This window comes from Hemitrygon akajei, chromosome 4 (genome assembly GCF_048418815.1).
Source record: "Hemitrygon akajei chromosome 4, sHemAka1.3, whole genome shotgun sequence".
Classification (NCBI taxonomy): domain Eukaryota; kingdom Metazoa; phylum Chordata; class Chondrichthyes; order Myliobatiformes; family Dasyatidae; genus Hemitrygon; species Hemitrygon akajei.
This window is the reverse complement of record NC_133127.1, coordinates 192,581,253-192,606,725: the sequence shown is the minus strand read 5'-3', so window position 1 is coordinate 192,606,725 and position 25,473 is coordinate 192,581,253. Positions and strand designations below refer to the sequence as shown.

General features: G+C 41.6%; 1 protein-coding gene across 1 annotated transcript in view; it reads left to right on the top strand.

Annotated features, from left to right (window-relative positions):
* Nucleotides 1-25,473, top strand: part of emsy (EMSY transcriptional repressor, BRCA2 interacting) — a 104,028-nt gene that overhangs the window by 4,918 nt on the left and 73,637 nt on the right. Inside the window, exons 2-7 of the mRNA XM_073044286.1 lie at nucleotides 374-484; nucleotides 6,127-6,226; nucleotides 8,490-8,564; nucleotides 10,588-10,763; nucleotides 16,452-16,604; nucleotides 22,197-22,456. Coding sequence (XP_072900387.1) covers nucleotides 415-484; nucleotides 6,127-6,226; nucleotides 8,490-8,564; nucleotides 10,588-10,763; nucleotides 16,452-16,604; nucleotides 22,197-22,456 — 834 coding nt within the window. The 5' untranslated portion in view covers nucleotides 374-414. The remainder of the gene's footprint in view (nucleotides 1-373; nucleotides 485-6,126; nucleotides 6,227-8,489; nucleotides 8,565-10,587; nucleotides 10,764-16,451; nucleotides 16,605-22,196; nucleotides 22,457-25,473) is intronic.

Below are 25,473 nucleotides of genomic sequence, written 5' to 3'. Positions count from 1 at the left end.
GTTGTAGGTGGATCATATTCTGCTGCATGGCAGAGTGGTGAGTGAGTGGAATGGGCTGCCGGTGACGGTGGTGGAGGCGGGTGAGATAGGGTCTTTTAAGAGACCCCTGAATAGGTACGTAGAGTGTAGAAAAATGGAGGGCTACGGGTAACCCAAGATAATTTCTGAGGTAAGGACATGCTCAGTACAGCTTTGTGGGCCGAAGGGCCTGTATTGTGCTGCTGGTTTTCTATGTTTCTATGAATGGCACTTCCTGATTCATGTGTATAGTACTTCAGAATTTCAGTATTTTGTTTTCAGAATCATGGCAATTTTCATTGTTGGTGTCGGCTAGTTACATTGCAGAATAATTAAATCTCACTCTCCAATTTAGTTGCAGAGTTGGGCTGACCCTGTAGCACGCCATATATCGCTATGCCTGCTGTTTGGCCGACTCTTCTGGATCTCAGCAGAGATGAATGCAAGAGAATACTCCGAAAGCTTGGTAGGTCATTGTGAATTACTTTCTTCTTTTCTGTTGGAGTCACATTTTCCCTCCCTTTTCATATTTGCATGTAATCTGCAGACTTTATAGACCTTTATTGGGTGAGTTGTTATGAATTGCAATCAGCTTTGGTGCCCTTAAGTTGGGAAGAAAAGCAGAATAAATATAGTGGTTTTTTTTTCCTGATTAGGCCTACATTGATCCTCTATGGTAAATTTGTCTGAATATTAAATAATTGCCTTTGGCTTTAATGCATGCTGTATTCTTAAACAGTTTGACATTTTCTATTGTGGATAGAACATGAATAAAGACCAAGGTAGATGCAGGGGAAGGATAGGCAAGGAAAGGAATGATGGAAATTAATTGGAGCAGTGAAGTGTTTCAGCAATACATTTACTTTGTAAAATAGCATCGTAAACTTCATATTTCTTGCATATTCTGAACCAGAATGAGTAATTTTGCTTCATTAGGTATGTTGCTCTGCTCCTAGACCAAGTTGGGTTATTTGGAATTTACAATTTCAGAAGCTGATTATAATTCTAACAAATGCTGCAGATTGGGATTGATTTTAATTGTTTATTAAATGCAATTGGGTAATGTGTCTAATAAATCCTTTTTCAAAGTTTTACTCTATTTGAAATCAAACTAATGCTGTAATTATTTGACATAGACCAATTAATGTTTGCTATGTTCAGCTGTTAAACAGCTGGGAGATGAGAATCCCGGTAGGTTTTTAATTTAGTCTGAGTAGTAAATTATCTGAGTGTTTAATGATAAGTTTAGGTTTTTGTGATGTATTTTGTGACATGTGCTATGAAAAAAATGGTTCTGAGATTTTAAAGCATTTGATATCCAGTCAGCATCCTTCATTTTCAAATGCATGCATGGATAAATTGCATTTTGAAAAAATTCAGACTGGTTATATTTTTTTTTCAGAATAAAAAAATCTGAAATATGACTGAAAGATGACTGGTAAACATGATGTAACAAAACAAATTTTCTTTGGATTGCAAATGTGTAGATTACAAATATGATTCATTCAGGAGCAAGAAGGCTGCGAGTGAACTGCTGATTTTTTGGAGCGAAGGAAGTTTTTTTTAACTACTCGGGTTAAAGAGGGGCGAGACTGCGCAGGCACGTGACGTCAGTCAGTAGAGCGCTAAAGGTTTAAAAAGAAGGCAGACATATCCAGTGGGCAGCGTCGGAGTGGGCAGTGGAGTGAGAGGCAGCAGAGTGGTAGGGCTTTGGCTCAACGGGATCAGGCGGTAATGGGACAAGGCGAGGTAGGAAGTATGTGTGTGAGGCCAATTTTCTGTGCTCGGTGTCAGATGTGGGAGGTCCTGGAGTCTCCCAGCCTCCCGGATGGCCATATCTGCACCAGGTGTGTTGAGCTGCAGCTCCTGAGGGATCAAGGTAGGGAATTGGCGATGCAGCTCGATGACCTTCGCCTAGTCAAGGAGAGTGAGGAGGTGATAGAGAGGAGTTTCAGGCAGGTGGTCACATCGGGGCCACGGGAGACAGACAGGTGGGTCACAGTCAAGAGGGGGAAGGGGAAGATTCAGGTGCTAGAGAGTACCCCTGTGGCTGTACCCCTTGACAATAAGTACTCCTGTTTGAGTACTGTAAGGGGGGGGGGAGACAGCTTACCTGGGGGAAGCGGCAGTGGCCGTGCCTCCGGCACGGAGTCTGACCCTGTGGCTAAGAAGGGTAGGGAAGGGGAGAGGAAAGAAGTAGCAATAGGAGACTCTATAGTTGGAGGCGATTCTGTGGACGCAGGAAAGAAACTCAGATGGTAGTTTGCCTCCCAGGTGCCAGGGTCCGTGATGCTTCGGATCGCGTCTAAGATATCCTGCGGTGCGTGGGAGAACAGCCAGAGGTCGTGGTACATATTGGTACCAATGACATAGATAGGAAAAGGGAAGAGGTCCTGAAAAAAGACGACAGGGAGTTAGGAAGGAAGTTGAGAAACAGGACTGCAAAGGTAGTGATCTTGGGATTACTGCCTGTGCCACGCAACAGTGAGAATAGGAATACAATGAGGTAGAGGATAAATGCATGGCTGAGTGATTGGAGCAGGGGGCAGGGATTCAGATTTCGGAATCATTGGGACCTCTTTTGGGGCAGGTGTAACCTGTACAAAAAGGACGGGTTACACTTGAATCCCAGGGAGACCAATATCCTGGCGGGGAGGTTTGCTAAGGCTACTGGGGAGAGTTTAAACTAGAATTGTTGGGGGATGGGAACTGAAATGAAGAGACTGGGGGAGAGGTTAGCTCACAGATAGAGAAAGCTTGTAGCCAGTGCGAGAGGGAGGATAGGCAGGTGATAGAGAAGGGACACACTCAGACCAAAGGCTTGAGATGTGTGTATTTTAATGCAAAGGGTGTTGTGAACAAAGCGAGTGAGCTTAGAGCATGGATCAGTACTTGGAAATATGATGTGGTGGCCATTACAGAGACTTGGATGGCTCAGGGACAGGATTGGTTACTTCAAGTGCCAGGCTTTAAATGTTTCAGAAAGGACAGGGAGGGAGGCAAAAGAGGTGGGGGCGTAGCACTGTTGATCAGAGATAGTGTCACAGCTGCAGAAAACGTGGACGCCATGGAGGGATTGTCTACAGAATCTCTGTGGGTGGAGGTTAGGAACAGGAAGGGGTCAATAACTTTACTGGGTGTTTTTCTATAGGCCGCCTAATAGTAACAGGGATATAGAGGAGCAGATAGATCCTAGAAAGGTGTAATAATAACAGAGTTGTCGTGAAGGGAGATTTTAATTTCCCAAATATTGATTGACATCTCCCTAGAGCAAGGGGTTTAGATGGGGTGGAGTTTGTTAGGTGCATTCAGGAAGGTTTCTTGACACAATATGTAGATAAACCTACAAGAGGAGAGACTGTACTTGATTTGATATTGGGAAAGGAACCTGGTCAGGTTTTAGATCTCTCAGTGGGAGAGCATTTTGGAGATAGCAATCATAATTCTATCTCCTTAACAATAGCATTGGAGAGAGATAGGAACAGACGAGTTAGAAAAGCGTTTAATTGGAGTTAGGGGAATTATGAGGCTATCAGACAGGAAATTGGAGGCTTAAATTGGAAACAGATGTTCTCAAGGAAAAGTACAGAAGAAATGTGGCAAATATTCAGGGGATATTTATGTAGAGCTCTTTATAGGTATGTTCCAATGAGACAGGGAGGTTATGGTAGGGTACAGGAACCGTGGTGTACAAAGGCTGTAATAAATCTAGTCAAGAAGAAAAGAAAACCAAAAGTTCAGAGAGCTAGGTAATGTTCGAGATCTAGAAGATTATCAGGCTACTAAGAAGGAGCTTAAGAAGGAAAATAGGAGACCCAGAAGGGGCCATGAGAAGGCCTCGGCGGGCAGAATTAAGGAAAACCCCAAGGCATTCTACAAGTATGTGAAGAGCAAGAGGATGAGACGTGAAAGAATAGGACCTATCAAACGTGACAATGGGAGACTGTATGGAACTGGAGGAAATAGCAGAGGTACTTAATGAATACTTTACTTCAGTATTCACTATGGAAAAGGATCTTAGTGATTGTAGGGATGACTTGCAGTGGACTGAAAAGTTTGAGCATGCAGATATTAAGAAAGAGGATGTACTGGAGCTTTTGGAAAGCATCAAGTTGGATAAGTTGCCGGGACTGGACGAAATGTACTCTGGCTACTGTGGGAGGCGAGGGAGGAGATTGCTGAGCCTCTGGTGATGATCTTTGCATCATCAATGGGGACGGGAGAGGTTCCCAAGGATTGGAGGGTTGCAGATGTTGTTCCTTTATTTAAGAAATGGAGTAGAGATAGCCCAGGAAATTATAGACCAGTGAGTCTTACCTCACTGGTTGGTAAGTTGATGGAGAAGATCCTGAGAGGCAGGATTTATGAACATTTGGAGAGGTATAATATGATTAGGAATAGTCAGCATGGCTTTGCAAAGGGCAGGTCGTGCCTTACGAGCCTGATTGAATTTTTTGAGGATGTGACTTAACCCATTGATGAAGGAAGAGCAGTAGTTGTATATGGATTTCAGCAAGGCATTTGATAAGGTACCCCATGCAAGGCTTATTGAGAAAGTAAGGAGGCATGGGATCCAAGGGGACATTGCTTTGTGAATCCAGAACTGGCTTGCCCACAGAAGGCAAAGAGTGGTTGTAGACGGGTCATATTCTGCATGGAGGTCGGTGACCAGTGGTGTGCCTCAGGGATCTGTTTTGGGATCCTTACTGTTCGTGATTTTTATAAATGAGCTGGATGAGGAAGTGGAGGGATGGTTTAGTAAGTTTGCTGATGACACGAAGGTTGGGGGTTTTGTGGATAGTGTGGAGGGCTGTGAGAAGTTACAGCGGGACATTGATAGGATGCAAAACTGGGCTGCGAAGTGGCAGATGGAGTTCAACACATAATTGTGAGCTGGTTCATTTTGGTAGGTCAAATATGATGGCAGAATGTAGCATTAACGGTAAAGCTCTAGGCAGTGTGGAGGATCAGAGGGATCTTGGGGTCTGAATCTACAGGACACAAAGCTGCTGCGTAGGTTGACTCTGTGGTTAAGAAGGTATATGGTGTATTGGCCTTCATCAATCATAGAATTGAATTTAGGAGCCCAGAGGTAAATGTTGCAGCAATGTAGGACCCTGGTCAGACTCCACTAGTACTGTGTTCAGTTCTGATTGCCTGACTACTGGAAGGATGTGGAACCCATAGAAAGGGTGCAGAGTAGTTTTACAAGGATGTTGTCTGGATTAGGGAGCATGCCTTATGAGAATAGGTTGAGTGAGCTCGGCCTTTTCTCCTTGGAGCGAAGGACGATGAGAGGTGACTTGATAGAGGTGTACAAGATGATGAGCGGCATTGATGGTATGGATAGTCAGAGGCTTTTTCCCAGGGCTGAAATGGTTGCCAGTAGAGGACACAGGTTTAAGGTGTTGGGGTGTAGGTACAAAGGAGATGTCAGGGTTAAGTTTTTTTTTACTCAGAATGGTGAGTGCGTGGAATGGGCTGCCGGCAACGATGGTGGAGGTGGATATGATAGGGTCTTTTAAGAAGCTTTTAGATAGGTGCATGGAGCTTAATAAAATGGAGGGCTATAGGTAAGCCTAGTAATTTCTAAGGTAGGGACGTGTTTGGCACAACTTTGTGTACCAAAGGGCCTGTACTGTGCTGTAGGTTGTCTATGTTTCTATTTTAAGAGGACTAGAATATAAAAGCAAAACTGTAATGTTGAGGCTTTATGAGGCATTGGTCAGAGTGCTCTTAATGTGTTGTAAGTAATTTTGGGTCCTTTAAGGAAGGTGTGTGGACATTGGAGAGGGCCTTGATAGAGTGGATATGGAGAGGATGTTTCCAGTAGTGGAAGAGTATAGGGTCAGAGGGCACAGCCTCAATACAAAGTTGTATCTTTAGAGTAGAAATGAGGAATTTCTATAACCAGAGGATGGTGCATCTGTAGAATTGATTGCCACAGATGGTGTGGAGCCCAAGTTATTGGATATATTTAAAGCAGAGGTTGATCCGTTCTAGATTAGTAAGGCCATCAATGTTTATAGGGACAAGGCAGGAGAATGGGTTTGAGAGAGATAATAAATTAGCATGATGGAGTTATGATTTCTCCTTTTTCTCTTCTAGAACTTGAAGCTTATGCTGGTGCTATCAGTGCACTCCGTGCACAAGGTGACCTTACTAAGGAAAAAAAGGATCTTCTTGGAGAATTGGCCAAAGTTCTTAGGTAAATGATTTTTTTGTAACATTTCCCAAAATTCTGTTTTCCTAATATATGTATTTCTTTTTTACTGATGGCATCCCTGGTCTTCACTCTCTTGTCTCCCTTGTGCTTCATTTGTTTTAAACAACATAGAACAGCACAGCACAGGAACAGACCCTTCAGCCCATAGTGTTGTGCTGAACCAAATAAATTAGTAATAAAATGCTAACTAAACAAATCTCTTTTGCCCACACAATGCCCATATCCTTCAATTTTCCTCACATTCATTTGCCTATCTAAAATCTCTTAAAAGTCCCTAATGTTTCTACCTGTACCACTACCCTGGGCAGTGCAAAAAAAATCTCCACTCGATCTCTCCTCAGCCTCTGCCCCTCCAGAAAAAAACAACCCAAGTTTGTCCAAGCAACACACACAAAATGCTGGTGCATCTTAGCAGGACAGGTACCATATATGGAAAAGCGTACTGTTGATGTTTTGGGCCAGAACCCTTCGGCAGGACTGGAGAAAAAAAGTTTAGGGAAAGATTTAAAAGCTGGGGGGGAGGGGAGTGGAGAGAGAAACAAGGTGTTAGGTGAAACCTGGAGGGGGAGGGATGAAGTAAAGAGCTGGTAAGTTGATTGGTGAAAGAGACAGAAGGCCATGGAAGAAAGAAAAGTGGAGAGCAGCACCAGAAAGAAGCAATGGGTGGGCAAGGAGATGAGGTGAGAGAGGGAAAAGGGGATGGGGAATTGTGAAAGAGGAGGGTGGGGGTGCATTACCAGAAGTTTGAGAAATTGATGTTCATGCCATCAAGTTGGAGGCTACCCAAGTGGAATATAAGTTGTTGTTCCTCCAATCTTCAAGTGTGGCCTCATCACGACAGTGCCACTCACCACCATCTCAGACAGCAGTACAAACTGGGATCTATCTGTCAGGTAGTCAGTAATCCAAGAGATAGTGGATCAAATTACAAACAAGAGAATCTACAGATGCTGGAAATCCAAGCAACACACCCAAAATACTGGAGGAACTGAGCAGGTCAGGCAGCACTATGGAAAAGAGTACAGTTGACGTTTCGGGCTGAGTCCTGCTGGAGGGTCTTGGCCTGAAATGTCAACTATACTCTTTTTGCATAGATGCTGTCTGGCCTGCTGAGTTCCTCCAGCATTTTGTGTGTGTTTCTGAAGATTGTGGATTTGTCTACGCCCATCCTTTGCAGCTTCTCGCTCAGAATCAATAAAGTATTTGCTGTTATTGTTATAAAGGCAAGCATGCCGGATGCCTTCTTAACCACCCACCCAGTCAGCTTGTGCCGCCACTTTCAGGGACGTATGAACTTAGATCCCAAGATCTCTCTGCTCATCAACACTGTCAAGAGTCTTGTCTCTTTGCATTTGACTTACCAAAGTGCAACACCTCACATTTGGTTGGGTTAAGCTCCATCTGCTATTTCTCTGCCCATATTTGCAACTGATCTATATCCCACTGTATTCTTTGCCAGTCTTCTACACTATCCACAATAGCACCAATCTTTGTATCATCTACAAACTTATACACCCATGTACATTTTCACCTCAGTCATTTATGTACATACTCAACAGCAGAACACCGCTAATCACAGACATCCAGCTAGAATAAGTCCCTTAGACCACTACCCTCTGTCTTAAGTGTAATGTGATCTATTTCTAAAGTGGGTTCAAGAGCAGAAGACATAAAATGAAAGCGATTAGCAAAACAATCTGAAGTTTTCTGAACGAAAGCCTTTTTGTGCAGTGTAAGTTTAGAATCTGGAATGTACTTTTGGTAGGAAGTCATGGAGGCTGGTTTTGTTGTCCTGTTGAAAAGGGATCTAGATGGTATCTGAAAGAAATCGAGATCAGTGAGAATATTTATTGTCCATCATGAACTTTCTAAATTGCTTCATGAGAATGATTCATCAAAATTTGACAAGCTGGTGGAAAAATTAGGGATGGTTTATCAGAGGTGGGGAAATAGAACTTGTATACTTCTGTGTGTAATTGTATATAATCCAGGCTTGTACGTTCAGAGTTGGGAATGGCCAAGGCTGATGAGAACAATGAAAATTTAAAAAATTAGGGCACTGCTGGACCAAATGCCAATATTCTCAGTCAGAACGGGATGAAATACCAAATCATTGTCTGAATTAATAGAAAAACAATAATTTTGGATGTACTTTACAAAGATTAGAACATTCCCAGAACACTGGAGTAGTCAAAACAATCTTAATTTCAGGGAATGCTGATGATTTTTCTTTTCTCTATAATAGCATTTCAACAGAGCGTCACCGTGCTGAAGTTCGAAGGGCAGTTAACGATGAAAGGCTGATGACTATTGCACATCAGTAAGTTTACAGTGTGATTACTTACTCAAGTATTTACTTGTACTGTTTGCTTGTTCAGTACCTCAGTTACCTAATAGGGTTTTCTCTATGAGGAAAGTAAATTTACATGATTCAGTGTATAGCATCATCATTTTGTTTACAATGAAAACTGCAAATTAATATATTTTCTGTATTGAATCCTGCAGTTACTGCAACGGTAACTGAAAGTTACTGAACACTGAAAGTTTTGCATTTGTGGAGTTGGCTTGAATGAATCAGCGTTTTTACAGAACTTTGCAGTCCTTTATATCTTAAGTCTAGACAGTAACATCACTGGGACTTGAGAAGGTTCTAGGAGGAATATGTATATTATTTTTGCACTTTCTATTATCCAGAAAAGGTCTGTGAATTGGCTTGTGTAACAGAGATAAATTGTGTTTCCACTACCATCTGTAATGTTTTGGGTTGAAGACCTTTCATTAGATGTGGGGCAATGTTGAAAAATCTTAAATTCTGTTCAGCTGTTGCCTTATATGCAGAGTGATCCCAGCATTTTCTGCTTTATTTCATGTCTCAACATTTCTTAGTTTACTCAGTGCCTTGGAAACTGCCCTTGTCTTGAATGTACCTGTAGGCCTAGCAAACACTGCCTTCCAGAAAATTCTAAACATGCAGATTTTGGCTTTCTTTCTTAATGAAAGTCAACAATTTGCTCTTGAATGTGTGGTTTCATTGCAGTATGGGCAGTTCAGCTTCAGAGATGCAAATTTTTTCTCAGTATTTGTCGATAATAGCTGTGAAATGCACCTTTCTGTGGTAGCACTAACCAGCAAAAGTTTTCCAGATTTTACAAAGCTGCTGTTAGGATTGCTCAACTGGCAGCATGGAGCACGGTGCTTGAGTTTCCATGACGTTTACTCGGCTTTGTGGATGAACTGAAGCTGTGGCCTGTTCCAGCTGCAGTGATGCCTGGCTACTTGTCTTTCACAAAACTTCAGTTCTGAATGCTGTTTGCTTACATTTATTGTTTGCATAATTTTTTTCCCCTCTCTCTGTCCACTGGGTGTTTGACAGTCTTTCTTTAATGTTCTTTTTGGTGGTTTCTTTGTTTTGTGACTGCCTGTAAGGAGATGAATCTCAAGGCTGTATAATGTATACATACTTTGATAATAAATGTACTTTTGTACTAGAGAAAAGACTCATCAGAATCTCACACACAAAATGCTTGAGGAACTTGGCAAGACAGGCAGCATCTATAGAGAGGAAGGAGTTCCTCCAGTATCTGCAGAATCTCTTGTGTTTCTGACCAGAATTTTCCATGACAAATCAACCTATGCCTGTATGGGTATTCTGGAGGCTGCCAAGCTAGGATATCAGTTGAGGAGGCAGGAGACTCCAGATGGCTGGAATCTGGAGCAACAAAAAAAGAGCTGCAGGAGCTCAGCAGATTGAGTAGCATCTCTGTGTGTTGTATGTGTTTGGGGGTGGGGGCGGACAATGTATGATGCAGGGTTGCAGTTCAGAAGGAATTGTTGACATTTCAGGTAGAGTATCAGCAGGCTGGTAAATATCTGAATGGGGAGTCATGAATTTTACTGAAGAGAAGACAAAGTTTGGCAAGGTGGCTTTACAGGTTATGTTTTCACTTTTTAAATACTTTTGAGATAAGATTTATGTTGGAAAGGAATCATGTGACTGAATCTTGAAAAGTTATTTTTCTTATTTAACTCGGGGATGTATTCTTCGATAATAAATTTATTTGGAATGCCATTTGGAGGAAAAATATTTGAGTACCATGAAGAGAAATAAATAAAAGCAAAAAAAAGCTTGAATTAAAAAGAGGAAAAGAGAAGCATTGAACAAATGAAAACAATATCTTTTTGAGCTTAAGGTTCTGTTCACAGTGGTCTGTCATTACATATTGAAGTTTCTCAACAATAAAGTGTTAGTTTGAAATTGGTACTTCTGATGTACATGATCTGTAAAAGACGAAAATAATAGTGTAATTTGGACAAAAACATTGTGTATTCATCTGTACCTGCAGCATGTCTGGGCCTAACAGCTCAGCTGAATGGTCCATTGAAGGCCGTCGACTTGTCCCCCTCATGCCCAGGCTGGTTCCTCAGACAGCATTCACAGTGACTGCGAATGCAGTAGCAAATGTGGCAGCTCTCCATAATGCCACTCTTCCATCACCAGCTGAAACCGGTAACAAAGAAGGTGAGCTTTTTCTGCTACATTGCAATTGGCTTTTTCAATGCCATTTAATTATTAAATTGAAGAAATGGCCTACCTTTTAGAAAAGGGAAAGTATCCTAGGTGATGTAGTGGATTACCATACTGACAAGTCTGGGGGAATTCTAATCAAGCCTAGACCAATGTAATGACAATATCATTTCTCTTGTTGATAAATGTCTTTCTATATTGCTTCTAGCTCATATCAAACTATATGATTTATTGTTCAGGTAGCATTGTCATAAATTCTTTCAACTTTGGACTTGCTTAGAACATAGAACAGTACAACATAGGAACAGGCACTTCAGCACACAACATTCTGCAATCCAAATAAATTAGTAATCAGATGGGCAACCTAACTAATCCCCTCTGCCTCTACAATGTCCAGATCCTTCCAATTCCCTCACAATAATGTACCTATCTAAAGTCCCTAATGTTTCTGCCGCTACCACCATCCCAGGCAGCGCAATCTAGGCACTCTCCATTCTCTGACTCTGTGTATTAAAAAAAAAACTTGCCCATCATGTCTCCTTTTGAAATTACTCCCTCTTGCCTTAAATGCATGCCCTCTGATGTTAGAAATTTCAACCCTAGGAAAAGGATATTGTCGTCTACTCTATCTATGCCTCTCATAATCTTAGAAGCCTCCATTAGATCTCTCCTCAGCCTTCACTGCTCCAGAGAAACAATTGATGGTACATGCCCTGTAATCCAGGGAAGATCCTGATAAATCGCAACGGCATCCTCTCCAGAGCTTCAACCTCCTTACTATAATAGAGCATCTAGAACTGTATGCAATGTTCCAGATGCAGACTCCTAGAGTTTTATAAAGCTGCAACATAACTTCCTGGCTTTTGATCTCAGTGCCTCAACTAATAAAGGCAAGCATGCCATATGTCGTCTTAATTATCCTATCAAGCTTTGTAGCCACTTTCTGGGAGCTATGAACTTGGACTCCAAGATCCCTCTGCTCATCAACACTTTAAAGGTTCTGACCCTGAGAGTACAGTCTCTTTACATTTGACCTACTGAGGTGCAACACTTCACATTTGGCTGGGTTAAACTCAATCTGCAATTTCTCTTTCCATATCTGCAACTCATCTTTTTCCTCACTGTATTTGCCAGTCTTATAAGTTATTCACACCATCACCAATTTTCGTATCATTTGTAAACTTACTAACCCATCCACATTTTCAGCCAGGTCATTTATATACATCACAAACAGCAGAGGTCCCAGTTCAGATCTCTGCAAACACCACAAATGACAGAGCTCCAGCTACAGTAAGTCCCTTTGTCCACTACCCTCTGTCTTCTATGGTCAAGCAAGTTCTGAATTCAAACAGCCAATTCACCATGCATCCCATGCGTCTTAGTCTTCTGCATGAGCCTTCCATGAGGGACTTTGTCAATCACCTTACTAAAATCCATATAGACAGAATCCACAGCTCTATCTTCAACAATCACCGTCGCCACCTCTTCAAAAACTTAAATCAAGTCAGTAGGTCACAATTTAGCCCACACAAAGCCGTGCTCCTTTCCAAATTAGGCCACCGGTTTTCCAAATGCTCATAGATTATATCTCTAAGAATTTTCTCCAATAATTTCCCCAGTGCTGATGTGAGACTTACCGGTCTGTAGTTTCCAGCATTATTGCTGGTTCCTTTTTTGAATAAGGGAATGACATTAGCTATTCACTAGTCCTCCAGGACCTCGCTTGTGGCTAGAGAGATCATGAAGATATTGGTCAAGGACCAGCAATCTCTTCACTCAATAACCTGGGGTATATCCCATCAGGCCCTGGAGACTTAACCACCTTAATACCCAACACCACCTTCTCCTTTACCTCTAAATGCCCCAGTGTATTAATATGCTTGGCAATGGTTTCCGTATCCTTCTCCTTGGTAAATACTGATGTAAAGTACTGTTTAAAGACCTCACCCACATCCTCTGCATCCAAGCAAATGCTCCCCCTTTTACCCATGAGTGGTCCTACCCTCTTCCTAGTTATCCATTTGCTCTTGATGTATGTATAGAATACCTTGGGAATCTCTTTTATTCTACTTGCTAAGGACTTTTCATGACCTCTCCTGGCTTTTCTAATTCTTTTCTGGCTTATTTATAATACTCCAGATGGCTGTTTGATTCCAGCTTCTTAGCTTTACATACTTTTCCGTTTTTCTCTTAACTAATTTCATCACCTCTCTCAACACCCAAGGTTCACTTCTCTTGCTATCTTTCTCTTTCCTTCTGACTGGAACATACCTGTTCTGTACTCTGTTAAACATGCTGCAAGGCAGCAGGTTACTAGCAGTGCGGCCGTGTAGCCCTGTAGATTAAGAATGTTGTGACAATTAAAGATGGATTGAAATGTACTCAAGACTGACCAGAGCATTGTCTCTTAATTTTGATGATATTGGGGTCTGAAACATTCTCCAGTATGTCTGCTAGGCGGGGATGGGGAAGGAGTGGGGGGGGGGGGGGGGGCTTCCTTCAAGGTACTGCACTTGATCTTCATGACCTTTCAGGTTGGTAAACCCCTTTCCTATCTCACTGAAGCAAGAATGTCAAAAATTCCAATGATGAAGGAAGTACTGACAAAACACAGTGGAATTTGGACATTTGAATTGAATTGACTTTATTTCTTACATCCTTCACATACATGAGGAGTAAAAGTCTTTATGTTACGTCTCCGGCTATTTTGTTGAAATGGAAAGATACTTCTGCTCCTACTTTGATACAGTGGTTTTCCCAGGTGATGTTATGTCTTAGTTTGGAGAAAATGAGAAGTCGAAATTTTGATCCTTGATTCGATTTTGAGAAAAGGTGGAGTTCATTTGCCCACTACTATCATCTGATTTGAGTTAATTAATATGGTTTCCTTCTGATTTTTCTTTAAGTGAATTTGAGTTGGCAGATTGATTTTTTTTAATGGAAGTTTGTATGATGTATAGCTCCGGGGATGTGCTCCCAATGGTTTTTTTTTTTGCTTTTTTTTTAGTTAGTAGGGGTTCTTTTTCCTTTTTCTTTCAAAAAAAATATTCTTAACACTTTTTTATTATTATTGATATATTGCTTAGCTTTGTTAATCAGTTATTTGCTAATTTAATTCCTTATTGCACATGACATATTGACTTAATGTACTTTTTTATCAATCTTCAATAATAATAAAAAGATTTTGAAATGAGATAAAATGTTACATCTCCATCTAAATGTGCAATGTGCAATCATAGTAATTTATAATAAATAGAACAGTCAATGTAATATAAAGTACACTCAAATCAGTGTGAGTTAATCAGTCTGATGGCCTGGTGAAAGAAGTTGTCCCAGAGCCTGGTGGTCCTGGCTTTTATGCTGCGGTACCGCTTCCTGGATGGATAGCAGCTGGACTAGATTGTGGTTGGGATGGCTTGGGTCTCCAATGATCCTGCAGGCCCTTTTTACACACCTGTCCTTGTAAGTGTCCTGAATCATGGGAAGTTCACAACTACAGATGTGCTTACTGTCCGCACCACTCTCTGCAGAGTCCGGCGATTAAGGGAGGTACAGTTCCCATACCAGGCAGTGATGCAGCCCATCAGGATGCTCTCAATTGTGCCCTGTTAGAAAGTTCTTACAATTTGGGGACCCATACCAAACTTCCTCAATCATCTGAGGTGAAAGAGGCACTGTTGTGCCTTTTTCACCACACAGCTGGTATGTACAGGCCATGTGAGGTCCTTGGTGATGCTGAGGAACTTGAAGCTGTTTACTCTCTCAATCCCAGATCCATTGATGTCAATAGGGGTTAGCTCGTCTCCATTTCTGTTGTAATCCACAACCAACTCCTTTGTTTTTGTGACATTGCGGGAGAGGTTGTTTTCTTGACACCACTGTGTCAGAGAGATGACTTCTTCCCTGTTGGCCACCTCATTGTTGTTTGAGATGAGGCCAATCAATATAGTGTTGTCAGCAAATTTAATTAGCAGATTGGAGGTGTTTTGGAAGCATTTGAAAATGTGCCACATTAATTTGGTTTATCATTGTCACATACACTGGAATACAGTTAAAACCTGTCTTAAATGCTGTTCTTACAGATCATGGGTGGCATGGTAGTGTAGTGGTTAGTATAATATGTTACAGTACCAGCGACCTGGGTTAATTTCCCAGCGCTGTCTGTAAGGAGATTTTACATTCTTCCCATGGCTGCATGTGGGTTTCCTCCCACATTCCAAAGACGTAGGTGTTAATAGGTTAATTGGTCACATGGGTGTTATTGGGTGGCATGGGCTCATTGCACCAGAAGGGCCTGCTACCGTTCTGTATGTCTATATTAAATTTAATAATTTCCTCACATCGATACATTAAGATAATACAAGGGTAAAGCAATAGCAAAATGTAGAATAAAGTATTACAGTTTAAAGAAAGTACAGTGCAGACAATAAGGTGTAAATTTCTATTGATTTTAAAAAAAACTTGCAATGCAATCAAACTTGGTGATCGGATGTTGCACTTGGTGAATTTTACTTTTGTGTGATGTACAGAATTGTGCGGATTGCAATGCAGACTTTGGTCATATGGTGGCACCAAATGAACACTTTAACCATGACAGACTTCAAGATTCAAGCTTGCTTAATGTCTTTTCCATTACACAAGTGTAAAAGAGAATGAATTAATTGTTACTTCCACTACCTATAAAGGGCTCCAAATGGCGTGCGTCTGTAATAGCCTCTGACAACCATGTCTAACTCTTGGCCTTTACGTGTGGCTTAGCTACTAGGCCCGGTGGAACTGTTTCTACTGACAAGAGAAATGGCAAAGGTGGACCACGGGCGCCTCAAAACCAGTTGCTTTGGGCAGGTGGGGCTCAACAGCCTTGGATGGCAACCTTTCTAGGAGAAGGAACTCTGCTGCCTTGCGGCCATACCCACCCATGGGAAAGGCTTTGGGAGTAAACCCTGAGGAAGAAATCTGGAGCCGGAGTCCTTAAGGCAGCTTGATGTTGTTTACAACTTCACTCTGGTAACCTCTGTGACGACACTGGTGCCAAACTGTGTTAGTGCTTGCCCTTCCTTTGGACTACATCAGTGATGTGGAGAGGGGGAGTCTGCTGCATGGGCACAGCCAGTTCTTCAAATCTTCCCACCCAGGCTTGCACCCTGGAGAGGACACTGTCCACCAGAGGTGCAAACCCATGATCCCCTGTGATCAACGGCTGCCTACTAAGGTGGGTTGGTGGGTGGAGGTGTTGATGGGCTTTACTGCTTTGGGAAAGTAACTTTTTGAGTCTGGTGGTCCTGGCGTGGATGCTACGTAGCCTCCTCTCTTATGGGAGTGGGACAAAGAGTCCATGAGTAGGATGGGTAAATTCCTTCATGGTGTTACTGGCACTTTTCTGTAGATATGTCCTTCATGGCGAGTAGGCTGCTGGCGGTGATGCATTGGGGAATTTTGTCTTGTAGTGTAGCTTCTGTACCATGCAGTGATACAGCATGTTAGGATGCTCTCTACTGTGCATCTGTAGAATGACGTGAGCATACATGTGCATAGTCCAGTTCTCTTCAGCCTCCTCGGAAATTAGAGGCATTGCTGAGCATTCATGATTGTGTAGGATGTGGAAGTAATATTCTTAATTTTTTTGATATGTCTGAGCTTTTATTTAAAAAGAATCATGTGTTTTGTTTTTCTTCTTTCTAGTGATTGTGTGTTATTCTTACACAAGTACTACTCCCACACCAGCTTCAACAACTATACCCAGTGGAAGTGTAGCAACGGTCAAATCTCCCAGACCCGCTAGTCCTGCTTCCAATGTTGTTGTACTGCCAAGTGGAAGCACGGTGTATGTGAAAAGTGAGTACTCTTTGTCCTCATTTTATATGTGAACCTTGTCCTCGGGCCCAATGTAGAGCACAGAAATCAGTTGCTGTAAACACAAGATTGTATGGGTTGGCATGTCCAGTGTCTGCAAGTCCAGGCTAGGTATTAGAGGTTGGAGTCCCAGAGGTGGCTTGTCTTGTATGTGTTAGTGGGATAGGGGCTTTTTTTGTTGTTGTTATTGTTTAGTTGCTTTTGTGTGGTTCTGCCAGATATGGTGGGTATGCTGTGTTAGTGCCAGAATGTGTGGAGACACTTGTGAGCTGCTCCAGCACATCTATAGGATGTGTTGATTGTTAACACAAATGACGCATTTCACTCACAAGCATGAGAAAATCTACAGATGCTGGAAATCCAGGCAACACACACAAAATGCTGGAGGATCTCAGCAGGCTAGGCAGCATCTACAGACAAGAGTACAGTTGACATTTTGGGCCAAGACCCTTCAGCAGGACTGGAGAAAAAAAGATGAAGAGCAGAGTTAAAAGGTGGGGGGGGGGGGGGGGGGAGGTGATAGGTAAAACCAGGATGGAGAGGGGTGAAGAGCTGGGAAGTTGATGTTGAAAGAGATATAGTGCTGGAGAAGGGGAAATCTAATGGGAGAGGACAGAAGACCATGGAAAAAAGTAAAGGGGGGGAGCACCAGAGGGAGGTGAAGGGCAGACAAGGAGATAAGATGAGAGATGGAAAAGGGGAATGGGGTATGGTGAAGAGGGGGGCATCACAGGAAATTCGAGAAATTGATGCAGTGTCATATACTGTGTCTGCTGCTCCCGGTGTAGCCTCTTGTATATTGGTGAGACCCGAAGTAGATTGGGAGACCACTTTGCCGTCTGCCAGAAAAAGTGGAATCTTCCGGTGGCCACCCATTTTAATTCCACTTCCTATTCCCATTCTGATATGTCTATCCGTGGCCTATCCTGTTGCAATGAGGCCATACTCAGCTTGGAGGAACAGCACCTTGTATTCTGTCTGGGTAGTCTCTAACCTGATGGCATGAATATCGATTTCTCAAATTTCTGGTAATGGTTCCCACCCCCTCCTCCTCATCATTCCCCATTCCCTTTTCCCTCTCACGCCTTATTTCCAGCTGAAGGGTCACAGACCGAAATGTCAACTGTACTCTTTTCCATATGTAACACTTACCCAACAGGCTGGCCATTGAAGCCCTTTTGATTAACATGCACAGTACATTGTACACATAGATGATGCCTGGTCTGCTGAGCTCCTGTAGCATTTTGTGTGTGTTGATACATTTCACCGTATGTTTGGATGTACATGTGATTAATAAATAATTCTGAAGTCTATGTACAGCAAGCACCCAATGATAATTTGTACAGTGTCTTTATTACAGCAAAAGGCTTTAATGATCTCTTCCATAAACTTCAGTGTAGTGCATCTATTTCCAATAGCAGCCAGATGTGTTGACCCAGACATAAAATACAAGATTAGAGTTCTACAACTATATAAATCCCAAGGTAGACTACAGCTAGAGTGGCATGATAGGGGAATAGGACAGCACTTCACAGTACCAGTGACCTGAGTTTAATTCCTGCTGCTGTCTATAGGGAGCTTGTGCGTTCTTCCTATGAACTCATGGGTTTTCTCTCTCTGTCCAAAGGCGTACCAGTTAGTAGGTTAATTGGTCGTTGTAAATTGCCCTGTGTTAGGCTAGGGCTAAATTGGGGGTTGCTGGGTGGTGTGGTTTGAATGACCGGAACAGTCAATTGCGTGATGTATCTCAATAAATTAATAAATTTCTGTCCACAATTCATGTTGCCGCATTACTGGATATAATAGAGCATAGAACAGTACAGCACAGGACCTGGCCTTTCAGCCCATAATGTTGTACAAAACCAATTAAATTAGTAATCAAATGGCTAACTAGTCTTTTCTGCCTACACAATGTCCATTTCATTTCATTTTTCACACATTCATGGGTATATCTAAATGTCTGTTAAAAGTCTCTAATGTTTCTGCCTTTACCACCACCCTAGGCAGCACATTCCAGGCACCCACCCCTCTCTGTGTTTAATAATAGTTAAAAAAAAACTTGCCCCATACACTTCCTTTGAACCTACCTTCTCTCACCTTAAATGGTATTAAGACATTTCAACCTTGGGAAAAAGATAGACCATAAAACATAGGTGCAGAATTAGGCCATTCAGCCCATCGAATCTGCTCCACTATTCCATCATGGCTAATCCTGGATCCCACTCAATCCCATACACCTGCCTTCTCGCCTTGTCCTTTTGATGCCTGGCCGATCAGGGTACAGTCAACTTCTGCCTTAAATATGCCCAATGGACTTGGCCTCCACCTAGTCTGTGGCAGAGCATTCACAGATTCACTGCTTTCTGGCTAAAAAAGTTCCTCCTTTCTTCTAAAAGATCGCAGCTCAATTTTGAGGCTGTGCTCTCTATTTCTGGATACCCCCACCGTAGGAAGCATCCTCTCCACATCTACCATACTTAGTTCTTTTAACATTCAGTTTTGTTTCAATGAGATCTCCCCTGCATTCTTCTAAATTCCAGTGAGTACAGGCCCAAAGTTGCCAAACGCTCCTCAGAATCATCCTCGTGAACCTCACGAGATACTGTCTGTCTGCTCTGTCTATGTCTCTCTTATAACCTCTATCAGATCACCCTTCAGCCTCTGCTGCTCCAGAGAAAATAACTCAAGTTTGTCCAAGTCCTCGTTATAGCCAGATAATAGTGCCAGACAATATTCTGATAGGACTTGCAAAGCAGAAAATATTATATGAGGAAGATTAGCTATGGTGATTTTTTTGGGAACACTGGAGGTAAAGGTTATAATCTGCGAGGTCTCAATAGGTTGGACTAGTTTCCTCAAGAACCATGAATGTCTAAGAATGTAGGTTTATTCTTACTTATAGAAAAGCAGCAAATAGAAAAGCAACAGCTTGTGATGTTTGTAAATAATTAGCACCATTCTCAAAGCTAGAGTGATAGGTTCAGAGATAACTCATCAGGTCAGACAGAGCTAGGCAGTCAGATTTGGTTCATTAGCTCCTCTTCAGCCAGCTTTGATATGATGGGCTGAATGGCTGCCTGTCATTGTTGTAAACTGTTATGGATGTTTTAGCATGGAAAAATAAATTAAGGGAGATGACCAGAAAGCTTATCAAAGGGCTATGTTTTAAGAACATCTTAATAGAAGAAAGCGAAATGCAGAATCTTACTGAAATCCAGAACTTGGGACTTGCTAATCACATACATACCATCTGATAAGACAAGGCAATCACGTTTAGAGATGTTGATTGAAGGATAAATATTGACTCTAGGCTGTAAACTGCCTTACCTTGAAAGGGTGTCGTGAGATCTTTTTAGGAGTTGCTCAGTTTAATGACTCAGTTAAAAGGTGTTTTCTCCAATGATGTAATACTTGTACTGTGTTAGTGTTTGTCTAGACTTTTGTGTTTAAGACTGCGGAGGAATCTTAATTTGGCACAGATTATGCAATTTAAATGCAAGGAGATGATAATGTAATCATTAAGCAATCCTAATGATTTATTAAAAATGTCAAATGTGTTGTGATAATTAGCAATGCAGGCTGAGCAATCCTGGTTTTTGATCTTTTATCTGCAGAATTAGCTAAGTGCAACAGGAAAAGCCAGTAGCAGCATAATTTACCATTGCTACCCTTTGGTCAATCATCAAACCTGTTTGTAATTCATTGAGCTTTTGCTTTGGAGAAGTGTATAAGCAGGAAGGTTGAACTTGATTCTGACGCCTTCATTGTTAGATTGTTTGGCATTCCTGTGTTGGTGAAAAATGTACATTCAGTCCAAAGAATAACTGAAAATACACTCAGTGGCCCTTTTATTAGGTACACCTGTATGTTTGCTCATTAATGCAAATATCTAATCAGCCAATCATGTAGTAGCAACTCAATGCATAAAAGTATGCAGTCATGGTCAAGAGGTTCAGTTATTGTTCAGACCAAATATCAGAATGTGGAAGACATGTGATCTAAGTGACTTTGACCATGGAGTGATTGTTGGTGCCAGACGGTGGTATGCTTTGAGTATCTCAGAAACTGCTGATCTGGGATTTTCACACACAACAGCCTAAACCAGGGGTTTTATGCCATGGACCAATACCATGAAGCAAGAGTCATGGATCCCAGGTTAGGAATCCCTGCTCTAGAGTTTATAGAATAAACAAAAACATCCAGTGGGTGGCAGTTCTGTGGGCAACAGTGCCTTGTTAACGAGAGAGGCCAGACTGGTTCAAACTGACAGGAAGGCAACAATAACTCAAATAACCATGCATTACAACAGTGGTGTGCAGAAGAGCATCTCTGAGCACACAACACATTGAACCTTGGAATGGATTGGCTACAGCAGCAGAAGGCCATGAAATTACAGGAGGGACCTAATAAAGTGGCCACTGAGTATAGACTAGCAACACACACAAAATGCTGGTGGAACACAGCAGGCCAGGCAGCATCTATAGGAGAAGCACTGTCGACGTTTTGGGCCGAGACCCTTTGTCAGGACTAACTGAAAGGAAAGATAGTAAGAGATTTGAAAGTAGGAAGGGGAGGGAGAAATGCAGAATGATAGGAGAAGACCAGAGGGGGTGGGATGAAGCTAAGAGCTGGAAAGGTGATTGGCAAAAGGGATACAGAGCTGGAGGAGGGAAAGGATCATGGGACGGGAGGCCTCGGGAGAAAGAAAGGGGGGAGGGGAACACCAGAGGGAGATGGAGAACAGGCAGAGTGATGGGGAAAGAGAGAGAGAAAAAAAACAAACAAACAACTAAATATGTCAGGGATGGGGTAAGAAGGGGAGGAGGGGCATTAACGGAAGTTAGAGAGGTCAATGTTCATGCCATCAGGTTGGAGGCTACCGAGCCGGTATATAAGGTGTTGTTCTTCCAACCTGAGTGTGGCTTTATCTTGACAGTAGAGGAATGGGAATGGGACGTGGAATTAAAATGTGTGGCCACTGGGACCTTGTATACCGGCTGGGTAGCCTCCGACCTGATGGCATGAACATTGACTTCTCTAACCTCCGTTAATGCCCCTCCTCCCCTTCTTACTCCATCCCTGACATATTTAGTTGTTTGTTTTTTTTTCTCTCTCTGCCCATCACTCTGTTCTCCATCTCCCTCTGCTGCTCCCCTCCCCCTTTCTTTCTCCCTAGGCCTCCCATCCAATGATCCTTTCCCTCCTCCAGCTCTGTATCCCTTTTGCCAATCACCTTTCCAGCTCTTTGGTCTTCTCCTATCATTTTGCATTTCCCCCTCCCCCTCCTACTTTCAAATCTCTTAGTATCTTTCCTTTCAGTTAGTCCTGATGAAGGGTCTCGACCCGAAATGTTGAAAGTGCTTCTCCTATAGATGCTGCCTGGCCTGCTGTGTTCCACCAGCATTTTGTGTGTGTGGTTTGAATTTCCAGCTTCGGCAGATTTTCTCGTGTTTGCACTGAGTATAGACTGGTAGTTTCAGCATGCTGGGGGAAATTAAGCTCTTAATATATCAATTTCAATGGATTTCTTCTGCAGCTCATTAATTTTGGGGCTTAACTTTCTTTAATGTGCAGGTGTTAGCTGTGCTGATGAAGATGATAAACCTCGTAAACGCAGGCGTACAAATTCATCAAGTTCTTCCCCTGTGGTACTGAAAGAGGTTCCCAAGTCAGCCACACCAGTTGCCAAGTCCATTGCAGTTCCTGTTGGAAGTAGCCCAAAAGTGAGCAACATCATGCAGAGCATTGCAAACTCCATTCCCTCGCACATGTCACCAGTGAAGATAACTTTCACAAAGCCCACAACCCAAACGACAAACACAACTACTCAGAAGGTAAGTCTGTTTTGCAATTGTCTTGGGTTGTAACTTTTTTCAAAAGAATGAGAGAGAACAATGGAACTACAATGGAATTCCATTTTAAGTAGTACTTGTTTTTATTGTCTTACTTTGTTCTACCTGCATGCAAGGTGTAATGATTTGCTCTTTATGAATACTGTGCAAAACAAGCTTTACCGGACTTCCGGTTAAGATGATGGTAGCTTAAGTCGCTAAAACTATTGCTCCGCTCCATTTCATATACTTGCATTTATTTCTTACTCTTCCTCCCACTATTGAAGTTGCTGGCTGCACAATGAGTGTATCTAAGCCTTCTAAGTCGGTAAAAAAAGACACTCCATCGGGAGCAATCTTGAGTGAAATTGTGTCGCTGTTAGAACAAACCCGACAAGATATGTTTTCTCAATTTAGTTCGTTGGAACTGAAACTGGATAAAATCAACTCTACACTGGAGAATCACGCTCAATGTTTATCACGTGTTGAAGAAGTCACGGAGAAACTAGACCATCGTTGTAAAGACCTGGAAAGAGTTTGCTCTACCCTAAAGGAGCATAATAGCAAGTTAACTCTTAAAGTTATGGACCTTGAAAGCAGGAATAGACGCCAAAATCTTCGAATTTTCGGCTTGCCTGAGACTGTTGAAGGGGGATCTCCTGTCAAATTTTTCTCAAACTTACTATGTGAGATTTTTGGAAGTGAAATACTTCCCAGTCCTCCAGAGATTGATCGAGCGCACCGTATCTTTACATCTCGCTCAGCGGATGGCCAGAGACCACGTCCAGTGTTAATTCGCCTCCATCGTTACCAAATCAAGGATTTACTAATTAAAGAAGCTCGCCGACGTAAAACGCTTCAATATAAAGGTCATGCTATCCGTTTAGTAGAGGACTATGCACCTCAAGTTATGAGTCAACGTGCTGAATACAGAGGAGTAATGAAAGTTCTTTATGATCGTGGACTTCATCCGTCTCTCCCTATCCAGCCCGGCTCCGAATCAAGCTTAGGAACGGCGATTTTAAACGTTTCGATTCGGTTGCAGAGGCGCAGACCTTCATTGATAGCCAGTCTGCTACTTCGAGTTCCTCAGATACGATATGATATGATTTTTTTTCCTTTTCAGCCTTTTTCGTTTCTGCTTAGATAATGGTTATTTTTTCCCCTAATATTCTAATCTTTATTTCTATCTTTTTCATTATCCATTTAACTCAATATATTTCGATACGATGGATTTCTATTTTTCAGTATGGACATTTTCATCATCCTTAAATAGAGCTGATTATGAAACTATGTAATTAGACACCTCTTAAAGGTCTTTGGAGACTTTATTTCAAAATAGAGTCGGTGTCGCATTAAAAAATTGATATCGATTCGTGAAGTGACGACGTCTTTGAATGGTTTTTTTGTTTTTCTTTTCAGACTTCAGTCTCCAATTTCTACAAATCTTGATATTTTCTTTTTTAAATTTAAAATGTAGCTGTTGTCGCATCATTTAATTAGTAGCTTAATTATGTTGCATTGTCCTATTGAAGTGTTTTTTTCCATTTTCTCAATTTTAGTTTCTATCTTACATAATTTTAGTTCTTTAAAGGTGATGATTTTTTTTCTCTCCGGTTAGATTATTTTAACCTTAAGCAGCAGTTGATGCTGTACCTTTAAACTCAGTTTCGGGTTTGGATCAAATTCCTCTCGAATGGATTTTTCTTTGGTGTTTTTTTCCCCTGTGTTTCAAGATGCTATTTGTGTTTTTTTTCTTATTTTTATGATTCAGTTGGATTACTTACTTTGACGTTAAAGTTTTTTTTTCTGTATAACTGAGTTTATAGATGATCTTTTTTTCGGTTTATCAACTCCAGCGGGAAAGTTGGGGTAAAGTTTTTTTTAGACCATTATTATACTTTAAGATTTACAAACTTTGAATGTATTGTTTTCTTGTTAAGGTAAATCTTTGTTTGTAACTCTTAAAGCTTTTTGGTGTTTATTTCCATTACTGTATCAACAGTTGGAGTGGAGATAATTAAGATGTTACCTAATTGGAAGTCCAGTAGGGAGTTAGTTTTTCTCGGGGAGAGCTTGCTGCTTTATATTTGCAGCTTTCTTGTTGTAGGTTTAGAGGGTGTGGGTGGGAACTCCAATGCTAATATTATATATGGAATTTTGACATATTTGTACTATACAGGATGTAATTTCATCCTTTTTTTTTCTTCTATACTTTTGCCCCAGAATTACATATAAATTTCAGATGGTTTAATGCCTGCTATCCTTTTTTTTCTTATGTTCAATGGTTAGTCCATTGAACTTTCTCAGCTGGAACGTTAAGGGTTTGAATCATCCGGTTAAAAGTTGGAGAGTGTTCGCACATCTTAAACGGCTTAGAGCAGAGGTAGTCTTTTTACAAGAAACACATATTCGTCACTCAGATAATTCTCATCTTATGGCACGATAGGCAGGGCAACACTTCCATTCAACTTTTAAAGCCAAGGCGAGGGGCATTTCAATTCTTATAAACGAAAATGTTTCTTTTAGATAGATAGATAGATAGATAGATACTTTATTCATCCCCATGGGGAAATTCAACATTTTTTCCAATGTCCCATACACTTATTGTAGCAAAACTAATTACATACAATACTTAACTCAGTAAAAATATGATATGCATCTAAAATCACCCTCTCAAAAAGCATTAATAATAGCTTTTAAAAAGTTCTTAAGTAGTTTACTTAAATACATTGAGTCCTAACCCCGGCACTTTAACATATCTTACTCCTGGCGTTTGAATTGTAAAGCCGAATGGCATTGGGGAGTATTGATCTCTTCATCCTGTCTGAGGAGCATTGCATCGATAGCAACCTGTCGCTGAAACTGCTTCTCTGTCTCTGGATGGTGCTATGTAGAGGATGTTCAGGGTTTTCCATAATTGACCGTAGCCTACTCAGCGCCCTTCGCTCTGCTACCGATGTTATACTCTCCAGTACTTTGCCCACGACAGAGCCCGCCTTCCTTACCAGCTTATTAAG